At 33.6% G+C, this 16,569-nt stretch overlaps 1 protein-coding gene across 1 annotated transcript in view; it reads left to right on the top strand.

Annotated features, from left to right (window-relative positions):
* Positions 1-16,569, top strand: part of MYCBP2 (MYC binding protein 2) — a 267,804-nt gene that overhangs the window by 193,081 nt on the left and 58,154 nt on the right. The window contains exons 57-58 of the mRNA XM_082701514.1: positions 13,048-14,691; positions 15,776-15,945. Coding sequence (XP_082557640.1) covers positions 13,048-14,691; positions 15,776-15,945 — 1,814 coding nt within the window. The remainder of the gene's footprint in view (positions 1-13,047; positions 14,692-15,775; positions 15,946-16,569) is intronic.

Here is a 16,569-nt window from a genome sequence, read left to right as displayed (position 1 = left end):
TTATCAACTCACTTGACTGGTTTTATTTTATGAGGATGTTATCCCTTCCCACATTTTTGAAGCATTTAAGCTATTTTGAGCTAAGACATTCTGCAGCTAAGACATTTGTTTTTTAATCACTCATTTTTTATTAAGTATAGTTACTGCAGTCTGACTATTATGCTCTCTATTCTAATTCCAACATAAGCAAATACATATGCTAAAGCATGTTAAGAAAAAACTACTTTATTTAAGTTCTTCTTTTACAATATGCATGACTATGCTAAGCATCAGTTATAGAGATAACTTTCATTGTTTCACACTGGGTCTTTATTACTTAGAGATGCCCCAAAAGAATAAACCTATTTCACTGTACAAGTGGGTGGAGGAGAGGTGGTACTGGGCAGGTTTGTTTGTTTCTTAAGTGAATTTGGTATCTGAAATGTGTAGCAATTTTAGGTTTCCAGATTTTCTCAAATTATTGTTTCTTCTCTTGCTTTTTATTTTTTTGTTGTTGTTGTTTTTCTTTTTCCTACTATGTTAAAGTGGTCGTTTGATTTTAGCTCTGCCTTCTGGGACTGCTTTTGCCCTTTCTCCAGGATAGTAACTCACATTGATCTGTAAAATAGACCCAAACAAATTACTCTTAATGGAGTGTTCTTTTTTCTTAATGACCTCCTGAGGCTTCCACATAAAATTCTCAAAGCTTCTTGCAGTATGACAACAATATGTTCTTTTTGGCCTTCAGTTCATATATCAGCTATACAATATGTAGGCATGCTCACTGAATGAGATATTTATGAAAGTCCCACTTCATGCAAATGATGTTACTCATTATGATATTATTATCTATGTTAGAGTTTATAGGAATATAAACTTCTCTAGGATTTTACTATATATTAGGCAAGTTTAATGAAATTATTTAATGAAATATTTCAAAATATAACAACCATAATAAAATTAGATTTGTCTCTCCCAAAGGATAATGGGCTTCCAACTGACACTGTATCAAAGTAATTTTGTGCCTTTTGTGTCTAGATGTTATTAGTACCACTTCTTCCTTTACCATCTTGGAGCAAATTTGAAATCGTGCCCTAGACATATCTCAGTTACCAATGTTCTGAATCATTGCTTGCCTGTACTCCAACAATGAGGATTACTTAAATCTTTCTTCTAAACTTCTTAGTATCATCAGAATATCATTGAAGTTTGATTTCCAAATTCTAGAAACCAGAATTCTTAATTTCAAGCAAGACTAAAAACAGTGCGGAATGTAAAAATAGTTTTAATGTTTTGGAAATAAATTACAATGGTCTTAATCACATTATGTTAAGAAAATTAAATGTGGCAGAGTGCTTATTGTTAAGACTACCTGAGCAGGGTATTCTTTCCTGAACGTCATTGCTGTCTGTCACACCAGCAGTTCACCTTGCTTTAGAAGATGGCTACATACTGAATTTCCCATTACTAATTAGGAATATGAGACTCATTTTTGTCTTACACTTTTATGATACGAAAATAAAATGTATATTTACTAATTTTTGCTTATACTGCTAGTCACCACTATGTACTAAACACTATGTTTAAGCACTTTAATACATCCTCATTTAAGGTAATATCACCATCAAAGAAACAGAAGCTTAGAATGAATGATTTTTCCTAGAAACACGTACAGTAAAATAGTAGAGCCAGAATGTGAGGCCAGTCCTACTGACTACAAGTGCCATGTTTTAAATATTCACCTTTGTGTACTGATAAGTAATACTGCCAAAACTGGCCTTTAATGTGTGTGGGTTTTTTTGTTTTTTTTTTTTTTAAGATTTATTTATTTGAGAAAGAGCAAGCAGGAGCAGGGTGGTGGGTGTGGGGGAGATGCAGAGGGATAGAGAAACTCAGACTCCATACTGAGTTCACTGCCTGACACAGGGCTCAGTCTCACAACCCTGAGATCATGACCTGAGCCAAAACCAGGAGTCAGACACTTTAACCAACTGTGTCACCCAGGTGCCCCAATATGTGTTTTTAAAATTTCTGATTACATTTGTTTTATCTAGAGTATTTTGTTTGTTTTGCTTTATTAGTTTGTTTTATAGTTTAATTTTAAGAGTGCAGAATAGTTGGAAAGGAAAAAAAGATTTCCTAAATGTCATAACTCAGGTTCCCAGTTAAGTAGACAAGCTCTACGTAGACCCACATGTTAACTTTACCTAGAATTTCTGTGAGTGTTATTATCAGTAATTCTTTAGGTTGTTTTATTCCTGAGGTGTAGTTTTTCATTAATCTTGGAATTGGTATTTATCCTAGTACATTAAATTAATTTGGTAATTTTTTTAAATTAACAAAATTATATATACACACAAATTTTTTCAACTGTTATTGTAGTGAAATAGAATGATTACAGAAAAAATTACAAATTTCCCTTATGTGTAGATAGGCATGAGAGAGAAAAGTGTGCATGTAAGCTTTTTCTTTACTGTTCTGTAATTTACTTTTATATTTCAGATTATTTATGGAGTTTTTAGAATTGGTTAACAATTTTGCAATGAGGGTCTGGTGAACTGAGGTGGAAAATGATATCTCTGCCTGATTTCTATAAGAATATCATACCGCTTACTTTCACTCTTTACTCATTCCTTTTGAAAGCATCATTTTCTGTTCCATAGCCCCTGCCCAGGTCTCATACATCATAGGCATTGAAGGAATTTTTATTGAGTATAAATGCCTAAGATGATCACTTTCTTCAGTGTAAAACATGAATTTAAGATCATGTAGTTCTTGTTATTTCACGCTAGATATTCCAGTTTTTACTCAGAGTACATCTTCAAAGAAGAGGAAAAGTATTTCAGTACTAATTAAAACCACTATAAATAAATAAAATGCTATAATGCCTATATGATGCCTAATATACAGAGTTATGATAATTATGAGTTTATACTTAAGCACGATCCTTCAACTGAGAAACTATCCCAAATGACTGTGTTTAACATGGGCGTTTATATCTACTATACAGGATGCTACGTAGTTTGTATTTATTTTTCTTGTAGAAAAAATTATAATGAAGACAATTTAGTATTCTCCCAGACATTTTAAACATGTAACATATGTTATTTTGTCATTATTTGTTATGTTATCTGTTATTTTGACAGGACTTTCAAGCCTAGATAGGAAACCTCAAGGTTACCTTGCAACAAGAGTTTTTCTGTTACACCTGTATGTCACATTCTTAAATGAAACCAAAATTTGTTAAATGTGACTTAAAAGGTCCACTTGAGTATCTGCATGCATATTTATTTACATTTGAGAATATAAATATATACCAACACTGTGTTTATTTAACTTACAGAGATGAAGTGATGGAAAGACCTAAAACTCAAATTTCCCCTCCAGCCACATACTAGCTTTATATAGTTAGGTAACTGACACATCTGAGCCCTGTTTACCCTGCCACAGTGCTAGTATCACTATTGCCTTTTGATGCAAGCACTTAACATATCTTAAGCTCCAGGGAAGCTTAGAAGAAATCACAGCCTGAGAGAGAGAGCAGTTTTATTCTCAGTGTGGAAGGAGTGGCAAGAAAGAATTTGGAAAGAAACAGTTAAGGTTTCCTAGCTAGTCTTCAGTGTACATTTTACAGCATAACTTTTATTTTTCTTGAGATTGATTCTTCATGTAGTAACACTATTTTCAGATATTACTGTGAATGTTAGTGTATAAATGCCAGCTTTGTTTCCAAGACTGAGAAGTCCTTTCTATCCTGGATTGTAATCATACCACAAAATTTGTCCCATTTGCTTACCTGCCTACCATGAAGCTGTGGCACAGATGGAACCTTGAATTTATGTTCTCCTCTTTTCTTCTTTCTTCAAACATAAGTATCTTCTCTAAAAACCTTTTTGTCTTGGTTTCAGTTTTAGCTGTCTTTGTTCTACATTTGTTGTATCCTCCTGAAGACAAGACACGGTTTTGAACCAGAACAAAGTGTCTGATTTCTCTGATGAATAGTTACCACTTTTCACCTTACAGTTAGTAAGAAGTTTGTGGAGAGCCAGATTTTTATTTTTGAGAGCATCCCCAGCTCTCTTGCACCTCACATTATTGCTTAAGGAGTAATACTTAACCTTTTCATGGAGTTTTTTGAAGTTATTCTTTCTAAGGCCCAGGATACATACACATCAAATTTTCTCAGCATTTTCCTATCTCAGCCATCAAAAACTCTGAAATGATACACTTTTCCCTAATGTTATATCCCTTAACCATAGTTACTTGGAATTTACTATTTATTCAGTAATATGCTATGAATATGTTTTATGCAGGTGCAGTTATGTCTCAAAGTTACTTAGAGACAGATTGTGTTTTAGGGGTTATCCTAGGGGTCATCCATCTTTCTTACAACTTTCTTTTCATTTAGGTTAGTGTTACATTTTAATGAAGAGCTTATTTCTGTTTTATCTTTCAGTTGGGTTGGAAATTTTGTTCTAGATTTCATTATTTTATAATTCATTTAATGAATAGATTTTATTTCCCATTCCTTTAACATTCACTTAATTCAGTTTTTTTCCTCCTACATTTACCAGTATTCTAGATTTACTGATCATGCAGTGATATTGCATCTAAAACTGTCAGTCCAGGCGGCTGCTAGCTAAGAGTATGTAATTATTACTATCACCTTCTTTTAAATCCTCCAAACTATTAATAGACAGAAGTAAGAATAATTGTTATACTTAATTACACTAATTTTTTATCTGCATATTGTTCAATTACTCACATCTTTTGACCATTTTAAATGTTTAATTTATATAATGTCTCAAGAACCAATAAACTAGTTTTTTTATATCTTTTAAAATAGATAATTTTAAAATAGTTTCCAGAATATCAAGTTAAACTTAACCATTTTCTGTCTGTGGAAGGCATCCATACTGTCAAAAATATCTGAAGTTCTATTCAGAGCAGAATACAAATGTACAGTACTGGGATTTAAATCATGTGAAGAAAGTCAGGAGCACTGTCCCTGTCGTTCTACCATAATAAGCTCAGTGAAATTTTATGATCATTGCTTATGAAGGATCTATAGAATTAGATTTCTTTCTTATATTTTAAAACACATATATACACACACATCAATGTAGGTTGTATAAGAATGGACAGAATAGTGAAATTTGAGCATTGACATAGATTTATTTATAAAATGTCCTCAAATACTTTCAAATATCTATGTTAGGATTACATTTAGTAATTTTATTGAGACTATCAAATCCAATCCAAGTCTTTTTAAGATTGAGAACTAGAAAAGGAGGAGAAATAGGTGCTGAAGATTATTTCTGCCAGTTATTTGTAGCCTTCTACAAGATGGATGTTAAGTGGAAAAAATTCCATCAATATTATTTCTCCTATCAGAGTGTCAGGGATAGTGACATAGGCGATGTGATTAAACACCTGACCTCTTATATGTAATGTATTTTCGGCATAGTGTTGTTTCTAATATTCCGTCTAACATTTCTAATCATTGCTTAATTGTTGAATTAACAATGAAAAGAAGTATATGCTACTTTTTAAATCCCAGAACTGCAGTTTTGTGTGCTGCCACTAGATGGTGACATATTCTTTGATTCTTCCAGTTTATGTTCCCAGTGACAAAGGTCAGGGTTCTAAAATTCACAGCAGAACCACAATTTGTCCTTGTTAAACTGAAACAACAATGCTTTCCTATTAAAAATGAAAGTTATACTGTTTTTTTTTTCTTATCAATACCTAGGGAGTAATTTTTTTAAGTACAGTTTACAGTGAACTCAGAGTTGCTGTGATGTGAAAATGAACGAAGTTCCCCAGCGAACTTAATAGTTGGGATCCAAAACAAAGAAAACTAAGAATAAATGACATATTAAGAACCATATTGTTAATAAAGGGATATTTTATACCAAACACACAACATAGACTAAGAAAACTTAGAATAAGTTTTATTCTAAGACTTAGACTTAGAGGACGCCTGGGTGGCTCAGTGGTTAAGCCGCTGCCTTCGGCTCAGGTCATGATCTCAGGGTCCTGGGATCGAGTCCCGCATCGGGCTCTTTGCTCAGCAGGGAGCCTGCTTCCTCCTCTCTCTCTCTCTCTCTCTGCCTGCCTCTCTGCCTACTTGTGATTTCTCTGTCAAATAAATAAATAAAATCTTTAAAAAAAAAAAAAGACTTAGACTTAGAAAACTAAGAATAAATTACATATTAAGAACCATATTGTTAATAAAGGGATATTTTATACCAAACACACAGCATACACTTCATATGAGTACTGGAGAAAAATCCTGTTTTTTATATTGCTTTTAATAACTCTTTTTAGTGAACTGTATGTTGCACCCAAAATAATCAGAATTCCACAGAGGAAAATTTAATAATTGGGTGTTTTGCCTAAAAAGTGAGATTTTTAAAAGAACATGATTATTTAGTTTCTAACAAATTGCCTGAAAGTTGATTAACTTTTTTTCTTTTGTATAAAGTTATCAATGTATGTCTTAAGGATTATTTCTCTTCTTAAATTGAAAAATACAAATCTTTTTTAAAAATTGTAACAAACTGTTTTCAAATATGAGCTAATTTTGTGAAAATTAGATGCATAGAACAAGTGTGTAGTCATAGCTTAATTTCTTTAGGCATTTAAGACTTCCAAAAAATGTTTCTTCTTATTCATTTGAATCATAGCTAGGAATTCAATATCTCTAGGCTTTGTAACATATTGAAAAGACTTCAGCAATTTTGGCTTCAAAACCTTTTCCAGGAGTTTGTCCTTAAACCTCTAACACCTTACCCTACAAATTGCCTTATTTTTCACATTTATGTTTATGGGTGCTTCCAATTAAGATAGTATTCTGATTTCTTCTCCAGTGTCCTCCTGCTAAACCCTGTCTTCATAGATTTTAGCAAGCAAGCCACAAGACTGTATCCTTAGGGACACCTGGAGGGCTCAGTGGGTTAAGCCACTGCCTTCAGCTCAGGTCATGATCCCAGGATCCTGCGATCGAGTCCTCCATTGGGCTCCTTGCTCCGCAGGGAGCCTGCCTCTCTCTCCGCCTCCACCTGCCTCTTTGCCTGCTTGTGTGCTTTCTCTCTCTCTCTTTCTGATAAATAAAGAAATAAATAAAATCTTAAAAAAAAAAAAAACCTGTGTCCTTAAATTTGTAGTTTGAATTTTCCTTGAATTAACTCTTCTAGCCAAAAACTAGTACCCTCCTAATGGATATTTTCAGAGACAGGTTCAGACTTTGTATTACATGAGATTTAAATAGCAGAAGAACTCCTTTCGCAGTGCTTGGTACCTTTGAGGTTTTATAGATTTCATAAAGAAGATGCTCAAAAACATTAAAAATTACTATTTTTTTTTAACTTAGATGAAAATGATTTGAGGGCATGTATGCCCCGTCTCTCCATGCATTCCTGCCTTTCTCTCTTGAACCACTGCAAGAGGTCCTTGCAGTCATCCTTATTCAGAGAAATTACTAGTCACTTTTGCTCGTCAGTACTAAGATCTCTGGTACTCTGTCCAGGAGTGTGTGACAGAGTTGATCCCTCTTTTTTTCCCTGAAATATCTTCTGCTGGATGTTTCCTACCTCATTGACTGTTCATTTCTCTTTTCTGCATCCTCCTGTGTTATGTCTTCCTAGGAATGTCCCAGGGCTTTTTCTCTTCTGGACGCCATCCCTAACTGGTCCTCTCCAGGCATGGAATGTCACTCAGCATCTGCATGCTTGTGGCTCCCAAATTCGTCACCACTTGAGCTAGTATATATTTGTTTGTTGCCTCTCCTTTTACCTGAAGATAAATAAACTCTATAAGAGCATCGACTTTATTTCTGTTCATTGTTTTATCTTCAGTTCCTAGAACAGTGTCTGACATGTAATTCATAGTCCATACCTTGCATGGAAGGACTTCTTGGCTTATGAGTAGTTCGTCTTTAATCTTAGCCATGCTAATAAGTCAGTCAACTATTACTTTTTCTGTTTTGAGAAAAGTGTATGTTGTATCCAATTTTTGTTTCAAGAATAAAGTTATCTCCTTACTGCCTGAATTTATTTTAGCTCAATGGATTACATTTATTTTCATTGCTGTGTGTTAAAATTTTAAATGAAATACTTTTTTTTTCAGATTTAGATAGAAGGTTTTTTAAGATACTCCTTTTAAAAGATTATAATTTAGAAGTTCTGTTATTTGGAAAAAAAGATAATTTTAAGTACTTCGTTTTCTGCATGATAAATCATTAATGTGTCTAACATTTTTCAGTGACTTATAAATTTGCTTTGCTTTGTGTTGCAAAACTTTTTATAAACAAAATTTGGTATCTCAGTAATAGGCTCTATAGAACAAATACTAAATATTGGGAGTAGCACTAACATTTCCCACCAAAGGTGGATTCAGAAAAGTAGTCAACCCTAAATGTTTCCATACATACTGGAAAAGTCATAGTCATGTGTCCATATAGAAAACTAGGCAACAGTAGTATGCTAAACTGTAAGTAATATTTCTGTATCTCCCACTATTTACAAAAGAAAAAAATTTACTTATAAACTTTTATTTATAAGTAAGTGAGCACCAAAGACAAGAAAACTGAGTTAAAGAAATATTAGTCTAAAAAGGAATGTTCAAATTTGGTTTATGAGAGAAATGAGCCTTAACTTTTAATGCATTTGGAGCTATCTTAATTAATTTAAATCAATTTGGTCTTTGTTTTCCATTTTAATTTTAGAGAAATATAAACCTGTTGGAAAATCTAGCAAAATACAAACTTTTTACTAAGGTGATTGTGCATACCATTTGAAATGCTTTGTTTTTGCTTGTGTTCTCTGCTGAATTTTTTTTTCCATTGAATCTGTGCTGCTTCTTTGCCAATGTTTTCCACTATAGAATCTCCATCTCACAACCTTGCTTCTCGCGAGCGCATTTACAAAACTTATGGTGTAGCTGGGCCTGCCTCTGCTCTCTCATCTCTGTCTCACAAACTCAAGGGTGGGTATGCGTGCATTCACGGATGGGCCATTCGTAGTGAACATAGGAGGTTTCAATAAAGTTTTATTAGTTCACCTCAGTCATTTCCATTCCATTCCATTTTTAAAGATTAAAGTTTATCATTTTATTTAAAATTTGATATTTGGGGGCAATTTGTGTTGTATTTATTCAATAATATATTGTTAATTATCCTGTTGATATGCATGTTAATTATATTTATAGGTTAAGTATTACTTTTACTTAATATCAGACCTCTGTAAGGTCTTAAAACAGCAAAATAGGAAAAACAAACAAAAACAAAATAGAGATATTGAAAGAAGTCCCTGATTTGGGAAATTGTTAAGTCAGTATCATCAGAACAGATGGTAAATTTGTATAAGGCATAAAGGATGTTGTGATCTGTAAGAATGTAGTATCTCAGGTGGCAGGTTTAGCCTTACTGCTACAGAATGTTAAATCGTTTTCCTGTTTTAGTTTCTTCTTCGAAAATTAAGTTAAAGTATTTTAGTTTAACTTAGTTATCAGGATAGATATACATACATAGATACATAGGTCTAAACCTACATGTCCCATCTGTCATTAAGTCTTCTTTGTAGCATTTTCTTAGTTAGTTAGTTTTAAAATTTTAAATTTAGAAATATTCAAACTACTATGACAACTGATAAAATTTCAGATAGTTTAAAAATATGCTTTTGGTCTTTTATAGGACTATAGATGCCTACACTTTTTTTTGTCTTAAAGTAATATTTAATTAAACTTAAAATCCTGTGTTTTAAGAAAATTTTATCAAATTATTTTTGTACCAGTAGTTAACATATTACATAAGTCTTTCAAGTAATTCTCCTTTTTCTTAGAAATCAGTAAAACGTTTTTACATTCCTCATTTTTACAGTTCACAGTGATACTATATATTCCTATAGGATAGTAAATAGTATTGTAGAACCTGATCTGTACGGTATATAGAGTTGTATAACCTGATACATAGTATGGCATAGCAAAATATAGTATTATATTATGGTATGTTAATTATAGTGTAGTATCACATAACCTGATCATTTATGCTTTTGGCATGAAAGAATTATACAGGTCATTGGTGAATGAATATGTAACGTTTAACATGTTTACTGATTTATTTGAATGTACTAAATTTCCATCCTGCCCTGTATTATTTTTTCTTCAGAATTGCATTGAGACTAGACAGTTTTTGCCTACTATCACTTAAACTTACATACGATAAATACAATGATTAAACTAAATTAAGTGATGAATGTGAAAGTATTATGTATATTCTAAATACTTTATTTGTATTTATTGATCTTTTTTATATGTACTGATATTTCAAGCAGCTACAAATGACAGTTTTTCCTAATACTTATTACATGCTCCAAAACTTTTTAAACCCAAATGAAGAAGAAAAACATCAATTAGTTAGCATATGGGCCTATCATACTTAGCAAACATGACATTCTTTTTTAAAAATATATGTAATGTGTTTTGGAAAAGTAAATTTGTCAAAAGGATTTATTTATAATTTGGCAATTAACAGTTCAGGAAGAAATAATTCTGCATTATTTATAAACTCAGACTCCCAAAAGGTATTCAGCTTTGGCCACTTACAGATCTTGAGAAAATATTCATCACTGCTAGAGGCAAAGAGATGAACTGTACAAGCGCCTGTACTCTCTGACCTTCTCTACATAGCAAACATTTATTGCTAGCATATGACAAGTGGTGTTCCTGTTATTTGTAAGATTCCGTTATTCAGCCAACCACAGAGATCTCCCTTTATGAGGAATTGCACACCATTGATTTAGAAAGCATACCTGTTTCGATTCATGAATTGATCTCTTAGAGAAAGGACTGGCAAACATTAAAGATTTACTGTTTACTTAATTGTCTAGTTTTACTGTTACATATTGTTCAGTTTCTGAAGTAAATGTGATAATGATAGCACTTCAGGATATCAAATTAGTAACAGAAATTAGTACTCCAAACATCACACATGGAAAATTAGTGGAAAGAACTAGGTTGATATTTAATTCTACCAAATAGAGTTTATTTATAAAATTTGCTCTATGGACCCATTACTAGATCAGTAATTTGAGCAGCAGTTTGCTAAACTACCTTTGTACAGTTTGAGAGCACTTACTTGTCAGATTTTACATCTTTTTTATCTGTGCTCTACAAGGTAGCATCAGTGTCTAGAATTTTTTAATAATGTAATTTTTTTTCACAACTTTTCCCTCAATTTAGCCTTATCTCTTATACTATCTTTATGCAGAGAATACATATTACATATGATAAATGAAATTCATGATAGAATGCTAAAGAACTGTAGAAACTGAAGAACATTATGTTTAGTGTATTTTTCTTATTCAAAGAGTGAGAATAATTATTCTTGACATTGGTGTTTCACAGTTAAATAACTGTTCCATTCATTAATATGTTCTGGAGAGGCTATCTGCCATACTTCATTATTTTTCTACATTACAAGACTTGCCAGCATCTGACCCTTATTCCATAGTGGCTATAGTTACCTCTGCCCTGTGGCCTTGGGAGTCATCATTATAAAAAGTGGATTTTCAGGGAATGTGAAATTTGGGAATAACAGAAGAAAAAAGTATTTATTGAGCACATGCTATATTCCATGACCCATTGTTGACATTATATCACTGAAAAATAGCAGACAAAGATACTTGTCCTTCTGGACCTTCCATTAGGAGGGCAAATTCTATGGCAATATTATCTTGATATTTAGACAACTAGAGTATTGGCTACAAACACCTGTGTGCACTTGCACATGCCCACACACACACATACAGGCCAGCCAAAAAATATTTTCTACATTATCCAAATTTGTTTGCATCCCTTTTTCCAAAAAAAAAAAAAAGAGAGAGAAATACCTGCAATATAACCAGTTAAGAGATCCATCTCAATTTACCATATACCCTTTTTCAAAAAATATAAATACTTCTAGCAAGATTTATGAGTTTTTAGTCTTTAATACCACTTGAATCACTTTAATCAGATTGTTTTTCTCCTTACAACTAATTTTATGTGCATTAAAGGTAGAAGTTTTTATTTTATGGAAGAAAAGTAATGTTCTAGATTGACCCTTATTACCTGTGACAAAGACAGCCTGGCTCTAAGGCCTCAAAGGAGAACATGAGGAAGGAGAGGCACTGCCTGAGAGCCAGGACGCCAAGAATAGTGGTGTCCCTATAGAAACAACTAGTGCTCTGCCTGGCAAAGAGAGACTTTTTTTTTTTTTTTTAATCCCCTTTTTTCTGTCATTTTCTTGACTCCTTATTTCAGGGCCCCATGATTCAGACTTGTACTACTAACTCTCAGGATTCCACCATTTTTTTTCTAGGAAGACACAAGCTCTAAGTTCTAACCAGCTAAACTTAGTGAACTTAATAAACTTTTAGAATACAGTCTGTTTATAAACAATAGACTGCCTGAATTACATGTAATTAAATATTAACTTTCAGGCATTCATATATTAATTATAAATTCTAATCCAATCACTAGTGTTTCCTAAGCAGCTCTTATCGGCCTAATTGTATCTATTTGTGTACTGAGAATAATAAGTGTATCTATGTATAGATCCAGCTTCCTAATTCAGTATGATCTTTACCATTACCCTAATAATGATGTGAGGTACGACTCTACTGGAAATTTAGCTCAACTACTTTATACTTTAAAATACATCGGTTTTAATTTATTATTCAGAAAATAGTTATGGTTTTTCTTTCTAGTCTGCCCCTGCATTCAAATTCTAATGAAAAATTGTACTAGGGCTGAGATTGAGGTATCAGGGATAATTCATACTGATGCGTAGGTGGTATTTGTTCAGTCTGTTATGCATCCATGAATATAGTTTTTGGTGGAAATGGTTGTGTAATGATGCAATAGAAATTTTACAAGAAATATTTCCCTTTTTTCCTTATTCTTTAAGTATTTTTGTCTATGACAATATACATTTTTTAGCTGTGTTTTTATTCAATTATTTAGTGGTTATATTGTCAGTAAGTTATAGTTTTATTAACAAGTTTCACTATAAAATGGACCATACAGGTGACCGGGGAACTATCTCAACATCTTCTAGACCAGTCTCTACACCAGGAAAATCAGAACTGCCCTCTAAACACAGCAGATCACTTAAACCTGATGGACGTATGAGCCGGACTACTGCTGATCAGAAGAAGCCAAGGGGTACAGAAGGCTTATCAGCTAGTGAATCCCTGATGTTGAAATCCGATGCTGCAAAGTTGAGGTCGGACTCTCATAGTAGGTCCTTGTCCCCCAACCATAACACCTTGCAGACACTAAAATCTGATGGGAGGATGTCTTCTAGCTTTAGAGCTGAATCCCCAGGACCAGGTTCTCGGTCATCATCTCCTAAGCCAAAGACTCTCCCAACCAATAGGTCTAGCCCTTCTGGTGCTAGTTCTCCACGCTCCTCCTCACCACATGATAAAAATCTACCTCAAAAAAGCACTGCTCCTGTTAAAACTAAACTTGATCCTCCTCGGGAACGTTCTAAATCAGACTCTTACACACTTGACCCAGATACCCTTCGCAAGAAGAAAATGCCCCTCACAGAACCATTAAGGGGACGATCAACATCGCCAAAACCAAAACCGGTACCAAAGGATTCTAAAGATTCCCCTGGATCCGAAAATAGAGCTCCTTCTCCCCATGTGGTACAAGAAAACCTTCACAGTGAAGTGGTTGAGGTCTGCACTTCAAGTACTTTGAAAACAAATAGTCTAACAGATAGCACCTGTGATGAAAGCAGTGAATTTAAGAGTATCGATGAAAGTTCCAATAAAGTTCATTTCAGCATAGGAAAAGCACCACTGAAAGATGAACAGGAAATGAGAGCATCCCCCAAAATAAGTAGAAAATGTGCTAATAGGCACACCAGGCCTAAAAAGGAAAAATCTAGCTTTCTCTTTAAAGGAGATGGATCCAAACCTTTAGAGCCAGCCAAGCAAGCCATGTCCCCTTCTGTAGCTGAGTGTGCCAGAGCAGTCTTTGCCTCTTTTCTGTGGCATGAAGGCATAGTCCATGATGCAATGGCCTGTTCATCTTTCTTAAAGTTTAATCCTGAACTTTCCAAAGAACATGCTCCTATAAGAAATAGTTTAAACAGCCAACAGCCTACAGAAGAAAAGGAAACCAAATTAAAAAATAGACATTCATTGGAGATATCATCTGCACTGAATATGTTTAATATTGCACCTCATGGACCAGATATATCTAAAATGGGTAGTATCAACAAAAATAAGGTGTTGTCTATGCTTAAAGAACCACCTCTACATGAAAAATGTGAGGATGGGAAAACCGAAGCCACTTTTGAAATGTCCATGCACCACCCAATGAAGTCCAAATCTCCTCTTCCCTTAACTTTACAACATTTAGTGGCATTTTGGGAAGACATCTCTCTGGCTACTATCAAAGCAGCTTCCCAGAATATGATTTTTCCAAGTCCTGGTTCTTGTGCAGTCCTTAAAAAGAAAGAGTGTGAAAAAGAAAATAAGAAGGCCAAAAAAGACAAAAAGAAAAAGGAAAAGACAGAAGTTCGACCCAGGGGTAATTTGTTTGGTGAGATGGCCCAGCTGGCAGTGGGAGGACCAGAGAAAGATACCATCTGTGAGCTGTGTGGAGAATCCCATCCGTACCCAGTGACATATCACATGCGACAGGCTCACCCAGGTAAAAATATTGAATCTGTAAGTGCTTTGTGTAAAAAAAAAAAAAAAAAAAAAGGAACTTAGTCACTTCTAAGTTGAGCTGTTCTATAAATTATGTTAAAGTAAAGGGAAACTGTTTAAAGTGTATCAGCATCAGTTTTGTGGAAAATAGGTAAAGAAATTCTTATAGTAGTAAGGCAATCTAGTACAATGGTACCTTAATGTATCATATTCTAAAATAGTTTATTTTTAAAATGTTGTGTGTTACCCAAAGGGTGTTGTTAAGGTGTCTAACACAACAGAAATAATGACCTGTCCATATACATAGGAGAGGTCCCAGTATTAGGTCTCCTTCAATTTTAGTGTTTTCCTATTAAAAATTGCAAATTAAATTAGACTATACTGATTTCCCTGGTCATTTTCCTATGGAAGTCATCTCAACTATTTAATCAGAAGACTGTATTTTATGTTGTTGTTTTTTTTTAAGATTTTATTTATTTATTTGAGAGAGAGAGAGCATGAGAGAGGGGAAGGGTCAGAGGGAGAAGCAGACTCCCTGCTGAGCAGGGAGCCCAATGCTGACTCAGTCCTGGGACTCCAGGATCATGACCTGAGCCAAAGGCAGTCTCTTAACCAACTGAGCCACCGGTGCCCAGAAGACTATATTTTAGATAAATGTAAAGATTTCTGTAATAATTGATTAGTATTCCAAAATTCACCTATTATGAATTTGGTTAAATTTTTTTTCTTTCTACATATTATACATGAAATGTTCTGTAAAATACATGATTTCTTAAAATAAACCATTCCTACAGAATATTTTGTCCAATTTTATTGGCATATGTCAGTAAACCTAAATGTACCCCTATCTTAAATTTCTTTTTCCCTAACTATATAGAGTATCTCCAGTATTTTAGGCATTACTTAACTGGTTATTTTTTAGCCAAGCATGTTTTCTGATACAGCTAATAGCCTGGGGAAAAAAAAAGTCAGATATTTGCTTCAGTATTTTCCTTATTTTGCAAAGGTAAATCGTCATTCATGTACAAGTGTCAAGCATTGGATTGTTAAGGACACTTACAGTGTATTTTTGCGCTTGTTTCAAGGTTGTGGCCGGTATGCTGGTGGACAAGGTTACAATAGCATTGGACATTTTTGTGGAGGATGGGCTGGTAACTGTGGTGATGGCGGCATAGGAGGAAGCACTTGGTATCTGGTATGTGATCGCTGTAGAGAAAAATACCTCCGTGAAAAACAGGCTGCTGCGAGGGAGAAGGTATTTTTTATTCTGTTATGGCTATACTGTTAATTATAGGAATCAATCTTATAAAAATCCCTTTTTATCATCATGCAATATTAGATAACTCCACAGAAATGATATTAAAGATCAGCTTATCTTATAATAGGAACAATATACAAGTTTAATATTGTACTAGGTTAGTTGTTTTATTTTTAATTACAAAAATAAATTATATCTTTAAATAATACAAGACAGCTAGCCTGTGGCACATATGCCTGACTGACAAACATTTACTATGTAATTCTTTATTATTAATGGTATACTACTTCATACATGTACATAGCTTTCCCTCTTCACCTTTATCTCTCTGAACTTCCCCTCTTTTCCCTTCTCCTTTTCCTTTTCCACTTTCTCCTCTCTTTGTCTTAAACCCTTAATTATGTTTTAGGTCTATGGGAACTAGAGGCACACCTAACTAAAATTTTTCCAAACATATAATGCACATACACACACGCACACTATTTACCCTTTAAAAAATAATTACATTTAAATTTTCCCAAGGGAAGGAAAGAGATAGTTTGTGTCCAAAATAAAATAATTTCAGACAGTTCAGGAAAAGCATGAAGTGAATGTTATTTTTAGTAATCACTATTATTATTT

This window comes from Mustela nivalis (assembly GCF_964662115.1).
Source record: "Mustela nivalis genome assembly, chromosome: 15".
Taxonomy (NCBI): domain Eukaryota; kingdom Metazoa; phylum Chordata; class Mammalia; order Carnivora; family Mustelidae; genus Mustela; species Mustela nivalis.
The sequence above is the reverse complement of the archived record's forward strand: the minus strand, read 5'-3'. Positions and strand labels throughout refer to the sequence as shown.